Genomic DNA, 17,938 nt, shown 5'->3' with positions numbered 1-17,938 from the left:
GCACATAGTTTGGAACCAAACCAGGAACAGGGTGTTATGTCGTGTGTGTATCCTATAGAGCGGAAGAACCTCGTTGTCTGGAGGTTGTGAAAAACCTGACAGGCCTGTGGGGCAGCAGTGTGCAACGCCAGCCTCATCCGACGTCACCAGCCAATCACCTCAGCCCCGCCCTGAGCCAGTATCTGGACTCCACCACCACACCGATGACCTTTGACCTCCAGAAACTGGGCCTGACCTCTGATCTCATGGAGGTGCCTGAGGAGATGTTGTTTATGGAGGTGTGGGACCTCGGTGAGGGCGCAGGGGACCAGCGCTATAAGGCCAAGTGGGAAATTACCGGGACGAACAGCATTGTGCTAGACGAGGGCACCTGGCTGCAGAACGATGACAACTGGTGAACCCACACATGAAAGACTATCCTGTTGGGTGAACAATTATCATCTTACGATTCATAAGTGTGTGAATACATTAAGACTATTCTTGCATTCCTTCTCTTCTTTAATCCCTCCAACATGCATTACAAAAAGGAAGAGCAAAACGTAGATCTGGTAAGCAGACGTCACATTTCTTTCTCCACAGGTGCAGGTATAGGATGACTATATCTGAGCTACTCTTACTCTGTGCCGACATGCTGTTTGCATGTGATTAACCACATTTTCCAGAGCCCAGCTCTAGCACAGATTAGCAACATTTCACAATTGAAATCACTAGTATGTCTGTTTATTCTAGATATGCCTGATGTGTGACATGGCAGATTTTTTGAAGAGCGGTGAGGCGAGGTTAACAGTGGGAAGTCTGTGTCAGAGGGGTGTGAAATGACTTCAGGGATAGAAGTCTGGGTTGGGGAGGGACAGTAGAGGGCTAACTAAATAGAACACTAAAATGTAAATTCACAAAAGAAAGAGAACCATCTGTAGAAAAAGTACAAAACATATGAATCAGGTACATATTTATTGAGGCAATTTTAAATAGAAAGTTCAAGTTGAGACACTTGAAATAATGCTCAAGACATTTCATGTACAAACACAAGAAAAACAATATAGCATGAAGGAAACTTAGATATTTACAACATAAAAAAGGAAAAGGAAAAATTTGGCATGAATTTAGTCTGTTTCACCATGTAATCACCATGTAATCCCAACTTTGACTAAATAAATAGGTACACATCAATTACCAGGAGATTGGGTATAGTGGTTATCAATAAACGGCCAAAACGTAAATTAAATAGCTTCAACAAATGGTTCAAACAATTGGCATCCATTGCATGTTGAAAATCAAAAGCCCTTTAAATTAAAATAGAGAAAATGACCTGGCTGCCACCATTGAAGAGCTAAATCATAACACTACACCCAAGTGGTAGTAGAAGAAGGACAAGAATTTTGCTCATAAGACCAAGAGCACTGTCGTGATTCACTAACAGTCTCTGTTCATCAGTGGTCACAAACAAATGTATCCATTACAATGAGCACCATGAAGATTAAAATAGAGGCATTAAAAAAACGAAATGTGTAAACAAATGTATGGAAGCATTAAAAAACCTCTTACTAAGAAAACAAGCAAACTGACAAATCCCAATGGATTTCGACAATACATTTCATCTGTCATTTTGAGTTCCCTTTACATTAGTTGCCGTGGTCCTTTAGAAGAGTTTCGGCAGCTGTCGAAGTCTACTTAGGTCCAAGAAATTTCCCATCGACCCTTCTGGTTGAGGACACTCCCTCTGCATTTCTCCTAAAGATGGCCGCCATTTGGCGCCATTCTCTTTCTCCAGACTGTGTTTGGCGCCGCGGGCCAAAAGCTGCATTTTAGGACGCAAGTCTCTGAGTAGCTGACTTTGAGAGTCTGCATGCAGCGCCTGGAGGTTGACAGGGTCGGAGTGGGGCAACTCATTGGTGATGTTCTTCAGAACCCTCGCTCTTTGCCCTTCTTGTTCCTGTTGAACATGGAACTGTACAGTGTATCCCATCTCCGATAGCTCCTCCTCACTCCCGCTCCCCTCTATGAGCCCGTACCTCTTCATGTACTTGCGGGTGGCAAAGGACATGTTGTTCGGAGATAGAATACTGCTCAGTCCCATGGCGCTCTTCTCCGTTGGGGGGTTCTCTGAGAGCAGTGTGCAGGGGCTGAGCCAGGGAAGGGCCTTGGGGGGCTGTTGACCTCCCCCTACAGAGAGCCTGGAGAGCTGCTGGTCGCTCAGGTATCGGAGGGCGATGGCGTTGGCCTCCAGGCTGAGATCCACGCTGCCGCCCCACATGCTGGTCGCCGTCGACTCTGGGAGGGTCAGTCTGCTGATGACCGCCTCCGGGTTGATGCCGGCCAGGGTACTGGGGAGAAGGAAACGGGAGCTGCATTTACAATCAAAGCTACAGGAACACCTTCTGCATAAGGGAATGATGTCGAACTTACATGACAATGAGCCAGAAAGTAGGAGAATCGGCCATTGTAATAGCCCCTATTGTAATGTTAGAATGGCTGTAACCATAATCAAGGATGGAAAAAGTACCCAATTGTCATACTTGAGTAAAAGATACCTAAATAGAAAATGACAAGTAAAAGTCACCCAGTAAAATACTACTTGAGTAAAAGTTGAAGTACTTAGTTGTAAATATACTTAAGTATCAAAAGTAAATGTAATTGCTAAAATATAATACAAAAATTATTTCAAATTCCTTACATTAAGCAAACCAGATGGTGCCATTTTCTTGTTTAACATTTTTTTATTTACAGAAAGCTAAGAGCACACTCCAACACTCAGACATCATTTACAAACGAAGCAGGTGTTTAGTGAGCCGCCAGGGATTCTCTCTTAATAATTGGACCATTTTCCTATCCTGCCAAGCATTCAAAATGTAACGGTGTAGCGGAAAAAAATAATTATTTTCTTTAGGAATGCAAACTGGACAGTTTTATCTCAATCTTCATTCAACGACTCAATCATGGACACTCTCACTGACAGTTGTGGCTACTTTGTGTGATGCATTGTTGTCTCTACCTTCTTGCCCTTTGTGCTGTTGTCTGTGCCCAATAATGTTTGTGCCATGTTGTGCTGCAGCCATGTGTTGCTACCATGCTGTGTTGTCATATTCTGCTGACTTGCCATGTTGTCGTCTTAGGTCTGTCTCTATGTAGTGTTGGAGTCTCTGGTCGTGTCCTATACTTTATTATTTTATTCATTTTTAATCCCAGCCCCCGCAGGAGGCCTTTTGGCAGGTCGTCATTGTAAATAAGAATGTTCTTAACTGGCCTAGTTAAGAAAGTATTTTTACTTAAGTACTTTACACCACTGATACTAACAGGTCCATGTTCCGTGACTGACACTTCCTTCCCAGTCCTACTGCTAGGTGGCACCATTGTTACACCATAAGACTACTACATCTATGACCTATGAGCAAAGATAGTCAAGTAAACCTGAAACGTCAACGCAAACATACCTGGCACTCTCCACAGAGCTGCGCCTGGTCTTTCCCCCGGGGTCAGCAGAGTCCAGGTCCACGTTGACCCCTAGCTGCTGCAGCTGGCGCAGTGTGGCGTGGAGCACCTGGTCCCTTCCTTTTGGCTGCTCCCCTCCTTTGGGCTCCGGCCTCCGGGAGCTGACGGGAACAGGGCTAGGGGAGGACTGCTGGGACTGACAGTGGGACACTTGTCTAGGGGACAAGCTGTGGCTCTCCCGCCGTGGGTACGAGGGCCTTTGGTCTTCTTCCTCGTCGACCTCCTCGTTCACTGATCCCTGGAGGCGGCTGTTCACTTGGCCCTGTGGAAGGATGAAGAACGTCAGATCTTTATTGGTAAAAGCGCTTCTCGTACGTTTAGTTCCAAGCGACAGAGTCAAAAAAGGGATCTCACAGGACGGAGGCTGGCCACATAACATGTTGGATTAAGCGTTTCACTGCAATACTAGATTCTGTTGAAACATTGCTCCAAAATAAAGCATACCAGAATGAAAGACGGTGCAAATACAAACACAGACTAATCACTTGGGGCCGTGCTCATAAGTGTTTCATGGAGAAAGAGCCTATAAAGAGCACTCTTACCAGTAGATCCTGATAAAACCGCTGATCGTCCATCGCCCTGGACTCCTCACTCTTGGTGTCGTCTCTCTGTGGAGACTGGGACTGGTAGTACATGCTGGCACTCTCCCCCAACACCGGACTCTGGAAAGAACAGTCTCCAAATGCTGACTGAGTCCTGCAGGAAATGCACAATAAACACAATGCGGTTCATAGTCCGGTAAAAATAAATTCACTGAAATGGCCACGAGGTGGCACCAGTGTTCCGATGGTGAGCCGTCACAGTTGGTGGGATCACACGTCTGATGCCAGTTGTGAGGGCTCACCCTATCGTGGATATTTTCACATCGCCCATGTTCTTCGTGGCTGGGTTTCAGATTGAAACTATTCCTTTCAATCATTCAAGCCTCATTCTTATGAAATGAAGGGAGTAAAACGGTGTCAACTACGACCATTACTTTCTTGCATTCTTCCAGTCAATTCAAATTGAGGGCTGGGCCAATGTAAAAAAAACATAAAAACAAGTGCTCAGTTTGAAAAGCAGCCAACCGTTTGCTTACCTCTGGTGCGTTGACTGATTGGCTGGTGAGCCTGGCACCCGTCCCTGCCGGACCCCGCTCTCTTCTTCCGAGCCACCTATGTGCCTGCTGTGGGTAAGGTTGGCACTGCCAGAGCTCCGACTAGAGGAGGCCCTGCTGCCATCAGGAGCACCAGGCCCTCTGTGCCACTCTGGCCGTGGGCACTCCTCGTCATCGCGAGCGGGGGCATGGACTGGGACGCCCCAGAAGAGACTGGCACCTGAAGAGGAGGGAAGAGATGAAGTTAGTCAACTAAGGGTGTGTCCGTAAATTCACTGTCTATCTCGTCCAATTTCAGAGCACTCTCGTCTGAGTGTGCCAGAGGGCAGAATAATGAATTTACAAACGCGCAACACCGGCTGAATATTACAGGGGTCAGTAAACGTTGGTAAAATAAAAATAAATAAAAAAAGTTAAATTGTTGCCAGCAGCACAGTTAGTCACTAATGCTCTAGATAACCAGCTCTGCTAGGGCAAGTAAAATGGTCAGAGTGAGTTTCTCTCATTTGTGTCTGGAAGTAGCTAGCCAACATTAGCCAGTTAGCTTGGGTGCCGTTGTGAGGAATGCTCGGATCAACCCTACTCCTCGGCCAGAGCGTCCAGTGGGCACACCAAACGCGAAACACCTAATTTACGAACGGACAATCTGACAACTGAATTTACGCCCAGAACGCACACCAGAGGGAATTTACAAACACACCCTATATGGTATAGTAAACAAACAAAAAAACTCCAAAAACAGTTACACAACAAAAGAGTAATCATAGGTGTATTGATACTGGGTAGTCCAAATTCACTTTTTCTATTCAGGAGACTTGGAGAGAAAAGAAAAGGCCATGTTCTCAGCAGATCTCAAATGAACCATAAGTGGGAAATACGATTTTCACAGTGTTTCTGGAGACTAGAGCGTCACACAGTCTCGCAAAAACGAGTGACAGACGTAGTACTGGATCAAAATGCAGTGGATAGACAAACTATGACTATCCACCATGTATAAGCAGTGATGAAAGACTCTAGTACCTGTGCCTACAGCGATGCTAACACTTCTCTTGGTCTGTTGTCCAGGGGAGGTCTGTGTCTGGATGACTGCCTGCTCAGTGGATGGAGATGAGCTCCCCCTTTTCCCTTGGGCCTCAAGTAGCTTCTGGATCTGAAATCAACAGGTTAAGAAAGATTGAGAACCCCTGTTCTAAAGCTTTAAGATTGTGTCATTTGATACAGTGTCTGATATCCACAATGACACCGTGGAGAACCTGACCTGGGCCTGCAGTAACTTGAGCTGCCGGTCTTGGTCCACCAGGATTCTATAGGCGTCAGAGGCTAGGAGGTTCATAGGCCCGTCCAGGGGAGAGAGAGAGGGGGTTGCCTGGGCATGGCAACACTGGTTCTGACAGGCGGGGGCTTGAAGCTCCAAATGGCCCCTGGGAGAGCAGGGCCCCTGAGAGGGGAAGTGGTGTGTGGTGGGGGGGCCCCCGGTGAGGCACGCTGGGCTGTAGTGAAGGTTTGTTTGGCGAGAGGTGGGGGGGTTACTTTCAGAGTTGGAGCAGAAGTGCCCACCCGGGGTCCCTGAGGCCCCCTGCCAGTGGTTGGGGTGGTACAAGGGGGTATGGTCATGTTGTTGGAAGGAGCAGCACCCGCAAGGCTGGTTCAAGTTGGGATTTGGGGTGCTGTGGAAGTGCTTGGGATGGACTGGGGGCTGTTGGTGAGTGGGCATGAGGGCTGGGGTTGGGGGGGGACCGGGGCTGTGCCTGGGGATGGGTTGTGGCGAGTTTCCAACAGGGGAGGCCCCTCTGTGAGAGGGGCGACCTGGGGTTTGGTGGAACTGCCTGGCCTGATGGACTGATCCATTAGGAGAGGAGCCAGTCTTTGGAGAGGAGGAGGATGAAGTAGAGGCAGACGACCTCTTCCCAAACTGCGGAGGGGCTGAGTTCCTGCTGGAGGAGGGGGGCCAGAGAGGTGGTGGCTGCTGCCCAGGGGTGAGGGAAGCTCTTCTGCTGCCTTTGCCCTGGGAGGCCATGGCAGGGGTCAGGGGCCTTCTAATGGGAGGGGGGCCCCCGAGGATGGTGGGACCCTGTTCTGAGGGTCTGGCAGCCCAGGGGTGGAGCTGGTGGGAGGGAGGGGCACTTCCTCTGTGCTGCAGAGCTGGGAGGGGAGGATGAGGGCGACCCATGGTCTTTCCATCCAGGAAACTGCCGTCCATCACTAGAGAGAGCTCCGGCACAGAGGGGTGGACCTGCTTGGTCTGAAACAAAAAGGTATAACATTTACAACAGACCCTAAAGTATAAATAGACTGCTTCAAATGAAAAATAGAGCAACCTCCTCTGGTTACAGCAAGAAAAATAAAGAGACAGACACCAAAAGAGAGAGAGCACTGACCTGCTGGGTGAGAGGGTGTGGGTTTGGGGAGGGCCTGGGGGAGAGGTCCTCATCCTCCACTCCAGAGTCATGGTCGCTGATTGACAGCCTGTCCTGCGGAGAGGCTGCCACTGACGCAGGGCTGAGGGAGAGAAGAGGACAGACACCGTCAAAACACTGGTGAGCCCATTGTCTAATCAAACACACAGCAATTCCTGTGAAGTCATAAAATGCTGTTAGAGGATCGTTCTCATGAGTTTAGTTAGTAGTTAATAACAAAAGACTAATGATTCTTGTCACCCAACACAGACAAAAAGCCACCACACACAGACGGCATCGAGTCTCAATCCACTGCTCCAGTCGAGGTAATATTGTTACAGCAGATGCTTGAGAGAAGAGCTTGTATACCTTGTTAAGGAGACACGGGACACCAGTTCCCTGAAGAACTCAGCCTCACGGTTCTGGGTCTCGGCACTGAGCTCAAACTTCAGAGTACAGCCCTCGGACATCTCTACATTCTGCACAGACAAGGAACAAAAGAAAATGAAGTCTCATTTTGACGTGGATTATCCACCTTGTATAAATTATGTAATCGCCATCCTTAACACCTGCCAGCTTAACCCGGAAGCCAGCTGCACCAACGTGTCGGAGGAAACATCGTTCAACTGGCGACAGCCTGCAGGCACCAGGCCCGCCACAAGGAGCCGCTAGGGCGCGATGAGCCAAATAAAGCCCCCCTGTCCAAACCCTCCCCTAACCCGTACGTACGATGGTGGGCCAATTGTGCGCCGTCCTATGGGAGTTCCTGCCACGGCCGGTTGTGGCATGGCCCGGGAATGAACCCGGGTCTGTGGTGACGCTTCTAGCATTGCCTTAGACCGCTGCACCACTCAGGAGGCCAATAAATTATTGTTGTAATAGCAGGTAAAGGCCACTAGAGGACTTTTCATACTACTAAGCTGAGCCAAAACAAGCTGAACTGCACCGACCTCCTTATGCATCGACAATAGTTGTTGGAACCATGTTGGTAAGCTCAATGTGAAAGGGAAATGTCCGAGCATGGTTCAGGTTGGAGCGATAGAGTGAGTCAGGCATAAGTGTACCTACCTGGTAAAGAGTGAGTGACTCGGTGCTGGTGAGCAGTTGAAAGGTCATGTCCTGCTGCTGCCCACTACAAGGCTGAACCTGGTAGAACTCTGGCTCCCTGTGGGTCAGTGAGTACAGCACCACAAGGAACGCACCGCCCTCAGACATCACCCTGGAACACAACAATAAATCAGGGGTGTGTTCATTAAAACATTTTGAAGTGAGAAGGTTGCCCAACTGAACCAATAAGAACACTGATTGATGTAACGGTGTGAAAATGTTGTGTAACGTTGCAGATAGAAATCTCATGAATAGAGCTGTCTGACAAATCCCTATTCTACACATGTACAGTGCATTCGGAAAGTATTCAGACCCTTTGACTTTTTCCACATTTTGTTACGTTACAGCCTTATTCTAAAATGGATTACATTGATGGGACACACACACACAATATATACACACAATACCCGATAACGACAAAGCAAAAGCACGTTTAGAATTGTTTGCAAATGTATAAAAAACACAGACATCACATTTCATAAGTATTCAGACCCTTTACATAGTACCTTACTGAATGAAGCCCCTTTGGCAGAGATTACAGCCTCGAGTCTTCTTGGGTATGACACTACAAGCTTGGTACACTTGTATTTGAGGAGTTTCTCCCATTCTTCTCTGCAGATCCTCTCAAGCTGTTCGGTTGGATGGGGAGCATTGCTGCACAGCTGTTTTCAGGTCTCTCCAGAGGTGTTTGATCGGGTTCAAGTCCGGACTCTGGCTGGACCATTGACGGACATTCAGAGACTTGTCCCAAAGCCACTCCTGTGTGATCTTGGCTGTGTGCTTAGGGTCGTTGTCCTGTTGGAAAGTGAACCTTCACCCCAGTCGGAGGACCTGAGCGCTCTGGAGCAGGTTTTCATCCAGGATCTTTCTGTAGTTTGCTCCGTTCATCTTTCCCCTCAATCCTGACTAGTCTCCCAATCCCTGCCGCTGAAAAACATCTCCACAGCATGATGATGCTGCCACCATGCTTCACCATAGGGATGGGGTCAGGTTTCCTCCAGCTGAGACACTTGGCATTCAGGCCAAAGAGATCAATCTTGGTTTCATCAGACCAGAGAATCTAGTTTCTCTCAGTCAGAGTAATTTAGGTGCCTTTAGGCAAACTCCAAGCAGGCTGTTGTGCCTTTTACTGAGGAGTGGCTTCCGTCTGGACTCTACCATAAAGGCCTGATTGGTAGAGTGCTGCAGAAATGGTTGTCCTTCTGGAAGGTTCTCCCATCTCCACAGAGGAACTGTGGAGCTCTTTCAGAGTGACTATAGGGTTCTTGGTCACCTCCCCGACCAAGGCCCTTCTCTCCCGATTGCTCAATTTTGCCGGGCAGCCAGCTCTAGGAAGAGTCTTGTGCCTCAACACAATCCTGTCTCGGAGCTCTACGGACAATTCCTTGGCTAAGGTATCCATTATTTATTTGTAATAAATGTGTCATTATGGGGAAGTGTGTAGATTGATGAGTAAAGAAAATGATATAATCCATTTTAGAATAAGGCTGTAATGTAACAAAACGTGGAAAATGTCAAGGGGTCTGAAAACTTCCGACTGCACTGTACAGCTAAAGCTAACCTTCAATAAGCACCCATGGACTAAAAATATTTCATGATTTGGTAAAAAAACAAAAACATCTTAAGCATAGAAACCATAATTCATAAACATCTATAATAATTTAGAAACACTTGAAATAATTTATTCATGCTTATTCATGAACGTTATTACAAAGTGCCTGGCCTGTAGGCCCACATCAGTTGTGCTTCAACCAACGTCTGTGTTTGTTGCTGTATGTTTGGGATAACAACCATAAAACTGTTGGCTACAGCACAGAGTATGGAGCCAGACTACCTTCAGCCAAGTGAGAAATGACAGTCAGGGTGCTTTTGCAATATGTGAACAGATGGGCATCCCACTCACTTGTCATGGAGGGAGGAGCTGAACAGGTACCTCAGACACCACGCCCACACCTGGGGGTTGTAGATGTGGGTGACCCCACTCAACCATCTGCCACAGACAACACCACAAGCACGTCAACCAAACTGTACACTACTGCTAATGAGGTGGCACACACACACCCGCCCCCAACAGCTTGAGTACTATAAGGAAGGATAAATCCTTTTGTGGATCAGATTATCTCCAATAAATGGAGTCCCCCCCAAGCCCGCACATCCAAAATAATAACATATGTTTGCCGAAAAATATAATGTCAACGGAGGGCATTCTTACACTCCGACCAGTGGAAGAGTGTAGGCCTTCGGGTCAGACTCCAGTAGTAGCAGCAGTTTCCGGGTTTGATCCATGGTCAGAAAGCTGAACAAAATGTAGACCAGAGGGATTAATTAATAACAGCGATAAAAATAAATGATTGGCATGACTTGTTTAATATGTTATTCCATGTTATGGCCTTAATCCTTACCCTTGTTTGCGGCTGGCGCTGCTGTGTAGGGGCTGGGTGAGGCTGGCCGTGCTGCTCAGGTTCCTGGCCAAGGCAGTGGGGATGATGGGCACAGGCCGGATGGGCACAGCGTCCAGCGTGTTGCCGGGGGCGGTGGCGGCCCAGCGCAGGCAGAAGCCCAGGCTGTCACCTTGTTGGAAGCAGCTGAGGTGGGCTCGTAGGGCCAGCAGCTTAGACAGGTCCAGGGACTCCCGGCTGCTGCAGCAGTGCTGGAGCATCTGAACAGGTAGGGTGGGAGGGAGGATGGCGACATGGTTTAGGGCTGTTTAAGTTGAGCACATTCCACGGTCGCAGTTCCAGGGCACTGGATTAAAGGTTTCCCCTGGTGGCACTGGTGCCACTAACCTTTTCAGTTATATTGGTGGCACCAGCCCATGATTTGGTCGCATAAATATACAGTGCCTTGCGAAAGTATTCGGCCCCCTTGAACTTTGCGACCTTTTGCCACATTTCAGGCTTCAAACATAAAGATATAAAACTGTATTTTTTTGTGAAGAATCAACAACAAGTGGGACACAATCATGAAGTGGAATGACATTTATTGGATATTTCAAACTTTTTTAACAAATCAAAAACTGAAAAATTGGGCGTGCAAAATTATTCAGCCCCTTTACTTTCAGTGCAGCAAACTCTCTCCAGAAGTTCAGTGAGGATCTCTGAATGATCCAATGTTGACCTAAATGACTAATGATGATAAATACAATCCACCTGTGTGTAATCAAGTCTCCGTATAAATGCACCTGCACTGTGATAGTCTCAGAGGTCCGTTAAAAGCGCAGAGAGCATCATGAAGAACAAGGAACACACCAGGCAGGTCCGAGATACTGTTGTGAAGAAGTTTAAAGCCGGATTTGGATACAAAAAGATTTCCCAAGCTTTAAACATCCCAAGGAGCACTGTGCAAGCGATAATATTGAAATGGAAGGAGTATCAGACCACTGCAAATCTACCAAGACCTGGCCGTCCCTCTAAACTTTCAGCTCATACAAGGAGAAGACTGATCAGAGATGCAGCCAAGAGGCCCATGATCACTCTGGATGAACTGCAGAGATCTACAGCTGAGGTGGGAGACTCTGTCCATAGGACAACAATCAGTCGTATATTGCACAAATCTGGCCTTTATGGAAGAGTGGCAAGAAGAAAGCCATTTCTTAAAGATATCCATAAAAAGTGTTGTTTAAAGTTTGCCACAAGCCACCTGGGAAACACACCAAACATGTGGAAGAAGGTGCTCTGGTCAGATGAAACCAAAATTGAACTTTTTGGCAACAATGCAAAACGTTATGTTTGGCGTAAAAGCAACACAGCTGAACACACCATCCCCACTGTCAAACATGGTGGTGGCAGCATCGTGGTTTGGGCCTGCTTTTCTTCAGCAGGGACAGGGAAGATGGTTAAAATTGATGGGAAGATGGATGGAGCCAAATACAGGACCATTCTGGAAGAAAACCTGATGGAGTCTGCAAAAGACCTGAGACTGGGACGGAGATTTGTCTTCCAACAAGACAATGATCCAAAATATAAAGCAAAATCTACAATGGAATGGTTCAAAAATAAACATATCCAGGTGTTAGAATGGCCAAGTCAAAGTCCAGACCTGAATCCAATCGAGAATCTGTGGAAAGAACTGAAAACTGCTGTTCACAAATGGTCTCCATCCAACCTCACTGAGCTCGAGCTGTTTTGCAAGGAGGAATGGGAAAAAAATTCAGTCTCTCGATGTGCAAAACTGATAGAGACATACCCCAAGCGACTTACAGCTGTAATCGCAGCAAAAGGTGGCGCTACAAAGTATTAACTTAAGGGGGCTGAATCATTTTGCACGCCCAATTTTTCAGTTTTTGATTTGTTAAAAAAGTTGGAAATATCCAATAAATGTCGTTCCACTTCATGAATATGTCCCACTTCTTGTTGATTCTTCACAAAAAAATACAGTTTTATATCTTTATGTTTGAAGCCTGAAATGTGGCAAAAGGTCGCAAAGTTCAAGGGGGCCGAATACTTTCGCAAGGCACTGTGTGTGTGTGTATGTGTGTGTATATATATATTTGGTGGCACCACGGAATAGGAAAATGAGTAGTGATCTTATAAAGTCATACACAATGCTTTATTAAAAAGTGTAATAGATTACTGAGATGTTAGAAGTAATAACTTATTTATTGAATACAATGTCCAAACAGGAACGCACAATTCAAGATATTTTGATATGCAACCTAATCCAGTGATTGTCAACCAAATTCATGTCAATTAGGCTAATATTGTTGTACTTTACTGTCAAAATAGGGCTACAGAATATAATTTTTTGTTCAATAGAGGTGAATTTGCCTTCATCTTTATGTGCACTAATATTAAATACAGGCCTAATTAAATTCATGCCAATTCACCAGCTGCGGAAGTGGGACCTCAAAACACATTAGCTAGTTAGCTAATTTTAAAGTGGGTCGTTCTAGCCCTGAATACTGATATGAGCCATATATCACGGGTATGACGCAAAACTACTTGTTCTAATTACTAGGGCTGACCCCATTTAGTCGACTGGTCGATTGTTTAGTCGATAGGCTGTTTTTCGACAAAGAGTTCTTTAGCTGAGCATTTAGCTAAAATATAGAATCATGGTGTACAAGACACCGGTCTGATTCGCACATGGGGATGGCACAGTCCATCACTAAAACATGTGCTACTGAAATTGTACATGGTTATACTACATAAGAACACTAGTCAATTATATTTTATAACAAATGCACTTTCTCCCGCGTTGGATAGTGGTCTCTGTCCACAGTTCTGAAACATCAGCGCATTGTTGAATTGCCGCTTTTTCCTAGACCATGTTGCTATGTGCATAATAGCAAAGTTACCCAGCATATTGGTGTTGAGAACAATGTGGCAGGCAGCAGTGGAGTTAGGAGATGAGAAAACAGCCCTTGCTTTAATTGTCTAAGAATAGCAAGGAGAGAGGAAACCAACTTAAATACACTGAACAAAAATATAAAAACGTAACATGTAAAGGGTTGGGCCCATGTTTCATGAGCTAAAATAAAAGATCCCAGAAATTGTCCATCTAATCCTCGTAGGGTAAGTTGAATACCCCTGCACTGGAGTATCTTTTCAATAGAATGGATCATCTGTGGAATAATGCACTTCACGGTTTGACCAAAACATGGCTTTATCTGCCCCCCAAAATAGGTTGTTTTGATTGAGGTGACCAGGTAGAAAGTGCAGCTTGCACCAATTTGACCAATTAAAAGCTAAACGTGACTAAATGGTCACCGTCTGGAGCCCTGGGTTCAGTAATTAGCAACACCTGTTGCTGACAGGTTGCAATAACTGCCAACTTAGGAGTAGAGGGAGTATGCTCCTTCTGTTATCCAGGCAACAGAAGAGGTGGGCCATCTCGTTAGGCAGTTAAGAGGGTGGGTTGAAATGAACCTACAGTTGGGACCAATGTAAATTCCAGTTAGAAAACACAGCATTGTAAGAAAATACGGTAACGAGTGGTTAGAGTGCTGGGCCAGTAACCGAAAGGTTGCTAGATTGAATCCCCGAGCTGACAAGGTAAAAATCTGTCGTTCTGCCCCTGAACAGGGTAGTTAACCCACTAGGCCATCATTGTAAATAAGAATTTTGTTCTTAACTGACTTGCCTAGTTAAGTTTTTTTTTTTTTTTAAGTGTATCTGCTCGTATTCTGGTAAGCATAACCTTCATTTCATAACATCCTCATAAAACCAACTTCATCATACTAATCACACAATACATAGTTGCACAGTGTTATATGAGTGATGAGGACATTTACTTTCAGTGCAGACATTAACATATTCATGTTACCTTAAAAGAAATGTGGAAGACTTCTGCCGAGTGAACCATGGTGTCTGTAGCAGAGACCCCCTGTGTTTCCAGCACACAGGGCACCAGGACGTCCCCAGGCATCAGGGCAGTGGGCACCTTTCCAGAGGAGCCAGGCTGCCCCCGGCCTGGGTCGAACCGGTCCAGTGTTAATGTCACACCCTCTTCATCTTGGAGAAAGAGTGGAGAGAGAACAGAGGGGCAGTTGAAATATAAAATATTCAAACTTAGATTACTTACTTAGCAAGCATATCCAAGCAATCATTATCATGAGTATAAAATAATTATTTTCCATCTAAAAACATGTTTGCTCTATCCTCTCTAATTTTTTCAAAATTTGTCATGACAAAAATGAATACTTCTCACCAGAATCCACAGCAATAGTCCCCAGCAAGTAACAGCTGAACTCAGGCATGTTACTCTGTCGAGCATGGCGGTGGGCCAAGCGAAGAGTTTTCTCCACAAGAAGTAGCCGGGGATTTCTGTTCAATAGAAAACAGGTTTTCAAGTAGTGAAGGCAGAACATGACCAAATAACAATCACAGGTTGTTTTTAAATAGTCTCCCTCGTATCCTTTCTTTCAACTGAACTGATTGGAGAGAATTAAGCAGATGAAAGCAAGCCCGACATATTGCTTTACATCCGGCCAAGATTTCTCAAATCAGTACAGACGATGGGCTGGAGATGAGAAAGCCACTGTGTACTACCGTGCTGCATCCTAAGTAGTCACTGTCAAAGAGAACCCAGTAGACTACCTGTAATAGGAGAGGTGGAGGCTAACCACATCCCCATTAGGTGTGGGGTCCCATAGGGCTACTTTGGATTTGGGGAAGGTGAGGGCAGCAAGCGCATTCTCTGGTGACCTGTGGTATGGTTAACAATGTCAAATACTGTCAGACAAACTTCCCAGTGGGAAATCTAATTATTCCAATACAATTACGAAATAAATGAGAAATGTACCAGGTTTGATATATGCAAAGGAAACATGTACATACCTTGTTGCCATCTTCAGATTATCTGGTTTGTAAACATTGTCCAAGACGTGAGATGGCAAGCCTTTCAAATTCACCTGAACACTCGTCTGTGGACAGGAAAGGCGTTCTGTCAACAAGAACTGGCTATGACTCTGAGGCCAACACTTTGACATCGTTATGTCAAGACCAAACACCGGGTAAAATCTAAATGTGTGTGCATGACACCATGCACATTTTCAAGCAATTCACTGACACCAAAATACTAGCTGGCAACGTAACATTAGCTAGCTACTGCAGTTAGCTAGTTAAAAGGACTTTAGCCACCTGGCAAGTTTAGAAAATGGCACAGCTAGCTAACGTTGCTGTAACTACCTAGCTAACGTTAGCTCAAACACCCCGTTACCTATGTCAGTCCAATTTGTGACCATAGCACATACAGTAATATTATTCACCAAACGTAGCCAGTTAACGAACTAGCGATCTTATGGGTTGGCGTGCCACCGAGTCGTGATGGCTGCCTGAAATGTTCGGAGAACTGTCTTCAAGCCGCTGTCCCTCAACTAAGACTTCCTCCGCGACAACATCAAAGCAGTCATATCCGCGGTAAATCCACACTTTCTCGGTCTTGTTTCGTTAAAAAAAAAAAGTAATTCACCTGGCAGCGACCTAGCGTCGCATCGAATGAATCCCTTTCCGCATTGCTAGCTAAACGCAGAACACAAATGTCCTTTGCGATAAATCAAACGTAATTGATTATGGCGCTGTTTCCAGGTTCCAATGGCGGGGCATGAAATCCAGCCAATAGAAAGCTCCGTTTCATGGCTGCCATGGCTCCAGTCAGAGGAACTGACAATATCCCCCGCTCAGCCCATCCAGTCCTTTTATCGTAATGGCGATGCAGTACACGAGTCTTGTTGAGGTCACAAAGAATATGAAATAGCGATAATGCTATATGCTACACCGTACATCAAGTCTTGCAACGATGAGCTACGTTTTTGATACTGACAGCCATTTGAATTAAACAAAAACAAAAACACAAGGGGGCGCAATTATACCAGGTTATACAGTAATACACACAGGCATTTTGCTATGCCACAGACATCCCATCTTTATTGACAAAAACACGGCAGGCAAACAAAATTACTATGCCACATCAAATCAACCACAAACATCAGTATCATTTTCAAACCTAATCTTTCACATGATGCTTTTAATTTGTAGATAGTACAAGTCACAGAAGGGCTTTTCCAACATGACCACCATTCACAGATGCACAGTGATGCTCCATCCCGCTTGAGGGGTTGTCATGATGGTATTCAGGAAAGAGCAATGTAATATTGACTTTGCACAAGAGCTTGGTCTGACAGAATTTAGGCTATTACAGAATTGGCCGTAAGTAATCCTGCTCCCCTGTACACCCAAACATCAGCTGGGATCAGCAAGGGGTTTGACATGACATCATTACACATTTGACTCAGTAGAACTCATTTTGACCCTGATAGAAATAATCTCTAGTCCGTCCATGCTTCATTCACTCATGCTGGCTGAGACCAATGGGTTCCAGGTTGAAGTGATTGCAACAGCGTCTAGCCAATGGCTGGCCGTCATGGATTCATTTTGCCCTAATCCATTTCAGTTCAGAGGAGATTAACAATCCAAACCAATTGTTGATATGCAGAGAGAGACTGTGTGACAGAGAGCGGGGGACAGGAAGGAGTACTGTGAGGAATTTCACATGTGAAGATGATTGAGGTACCCCATTCTGTTTAGTGAGATATTTTGGGAATTTAGACAGTCATGGAGCCTGAGGGAAATCAGCACACTGAAGAAATGCATAAATAGGTAACTTCTCACTTTTTCACATTATTAACTGGATGTACAGTATGTATTGTATTGCCTCATCCTTTTTTATAACTATTTTATATTTCACTTTGACATTTTTGTCTAGAATTTGGCCTAAATTGCTCAGTGAGTATAAAGAGTATAGTTGATGATTGTTGGGATCCAGAACACCTGTTGTCATCAATGTGTAATGAAAAAGTAAGGATTTGAGAGGTCAGGTTTGTAACAATGTAAGGGGATCCCAGATCTGTGCTCAGGGTCAATCACTTCTTCAGTCTTGATGAAAAGCTCCGATATCAGAGCATCCTCGACTGTCTACTCCCATAGGCATTTTAAGGCTGTCAGATGCATACAGTTATGTCTGGCTAGCAAGGCTTTTAATATCATCTCTGCAAGGCACTGCAATTCTGCTTTTCCTTGAAACCCCCACAATCTGAAAAGCAGTGTTTCAACATGAAAGCTTCAGACACCATCGACTACTTTTTCTCTGGCTAAACTGGACTATTTCTCCAGCCCACTGGCAGAAATGAGCTCATAGTCTTGCGTTACTCAGAGAACCCTGTCAACTCAGGAAACACAGGCATAAACTGTTGCTTTAAAAAAATACTGAGATAGTCGCCATTACACTACCAGTCCGGTACTCAGACTGACAGTGTGTAAACAAACACCAGACACATATGTTGGCTTTATCCCAAGGTGGAGATTCGTCTTTGGGCCATACTTACAGTACTTATGAGGCATAGACATAGTCC

General features: G+C 45.5%; 1 protein-coding gene across 4 annotated transcripts; it reads right to left on the bottom strand.

Annotated features, from left to right (window-relative positions):
* Positions 1-923: 923 nt before the first annotated feature.
* On the bottom strand, positions 924-16,218 carry stil (STIL centriolar assembly protein). 4 transcript variants are annotated; one of them, XM_021603431.2, is made up of 17 exons: positions 15,748-16,218; positions 15,366-15,451; positions 15,126-15,233; positions 14,737-14,852; positions 14,353-14,540; positions 10,491-10,747; positions 10,301-10,384; positions 9,992-10,078; positions 8,050-8,200; positions 7,351-7,460; positions 6,964-7,084; positions 5,844-6,827; positions 5,606-5,735; positions 4,568-4,805; positions 4,032-4,185; positions 3,432-3,751; positions 924-2,324 (listed from the first exon to the last, which is right to left on the bottom strand). In XM_021603431.2, the coding sequence occupies exons 2-17, from the start codon at positions 15,374-15,376 to the stop codon at positions 1,640-1,642; spliced, it is 3,744 nt and encodes a 1,247-aa protein (XP_021459106.2). In that variant the 5' UTR covers positions 15,377-15,451; positions 15,748-16,218; the 3' UTR covers positions 924-1,639. The 4 variants fall into 4 exon arrangements, with proteins under 4 accessions (XP_021459106.2, XP_021459107.2, XP_021459108.2 ...); XM_021603432.2 differs by having other exon boundaries at positions 15,782-16,218; XM_021603433.2 differs by having other exon boundaries at positions 15,797-16,218.
* Positions 16,219-17,938: the final 1,720 nt, after the last annotated feature.

The sequence above is a fragment of the Oncorhynchus mykiss genome, chromosome 5, assembly GCF_013265735.2.
Source record: "Oncorhynchus mykiss isolate Arlee chromosome 5, USDA_OmykA_1.1, whole genome shotgun sequence".
NCBI classification, from domain to species: Eukaryota; Metazoa; Chordata; class Actinopteri; order Salmoniformes; family Salmonidae; genus Oncorhynchus; species Oncorhynchus mykiss.
The sequence above is the reverse complement of the archived record's forward strand: the minus strand, read 5'-3'. Positions and strand labels throughout refer to the sequence as shown.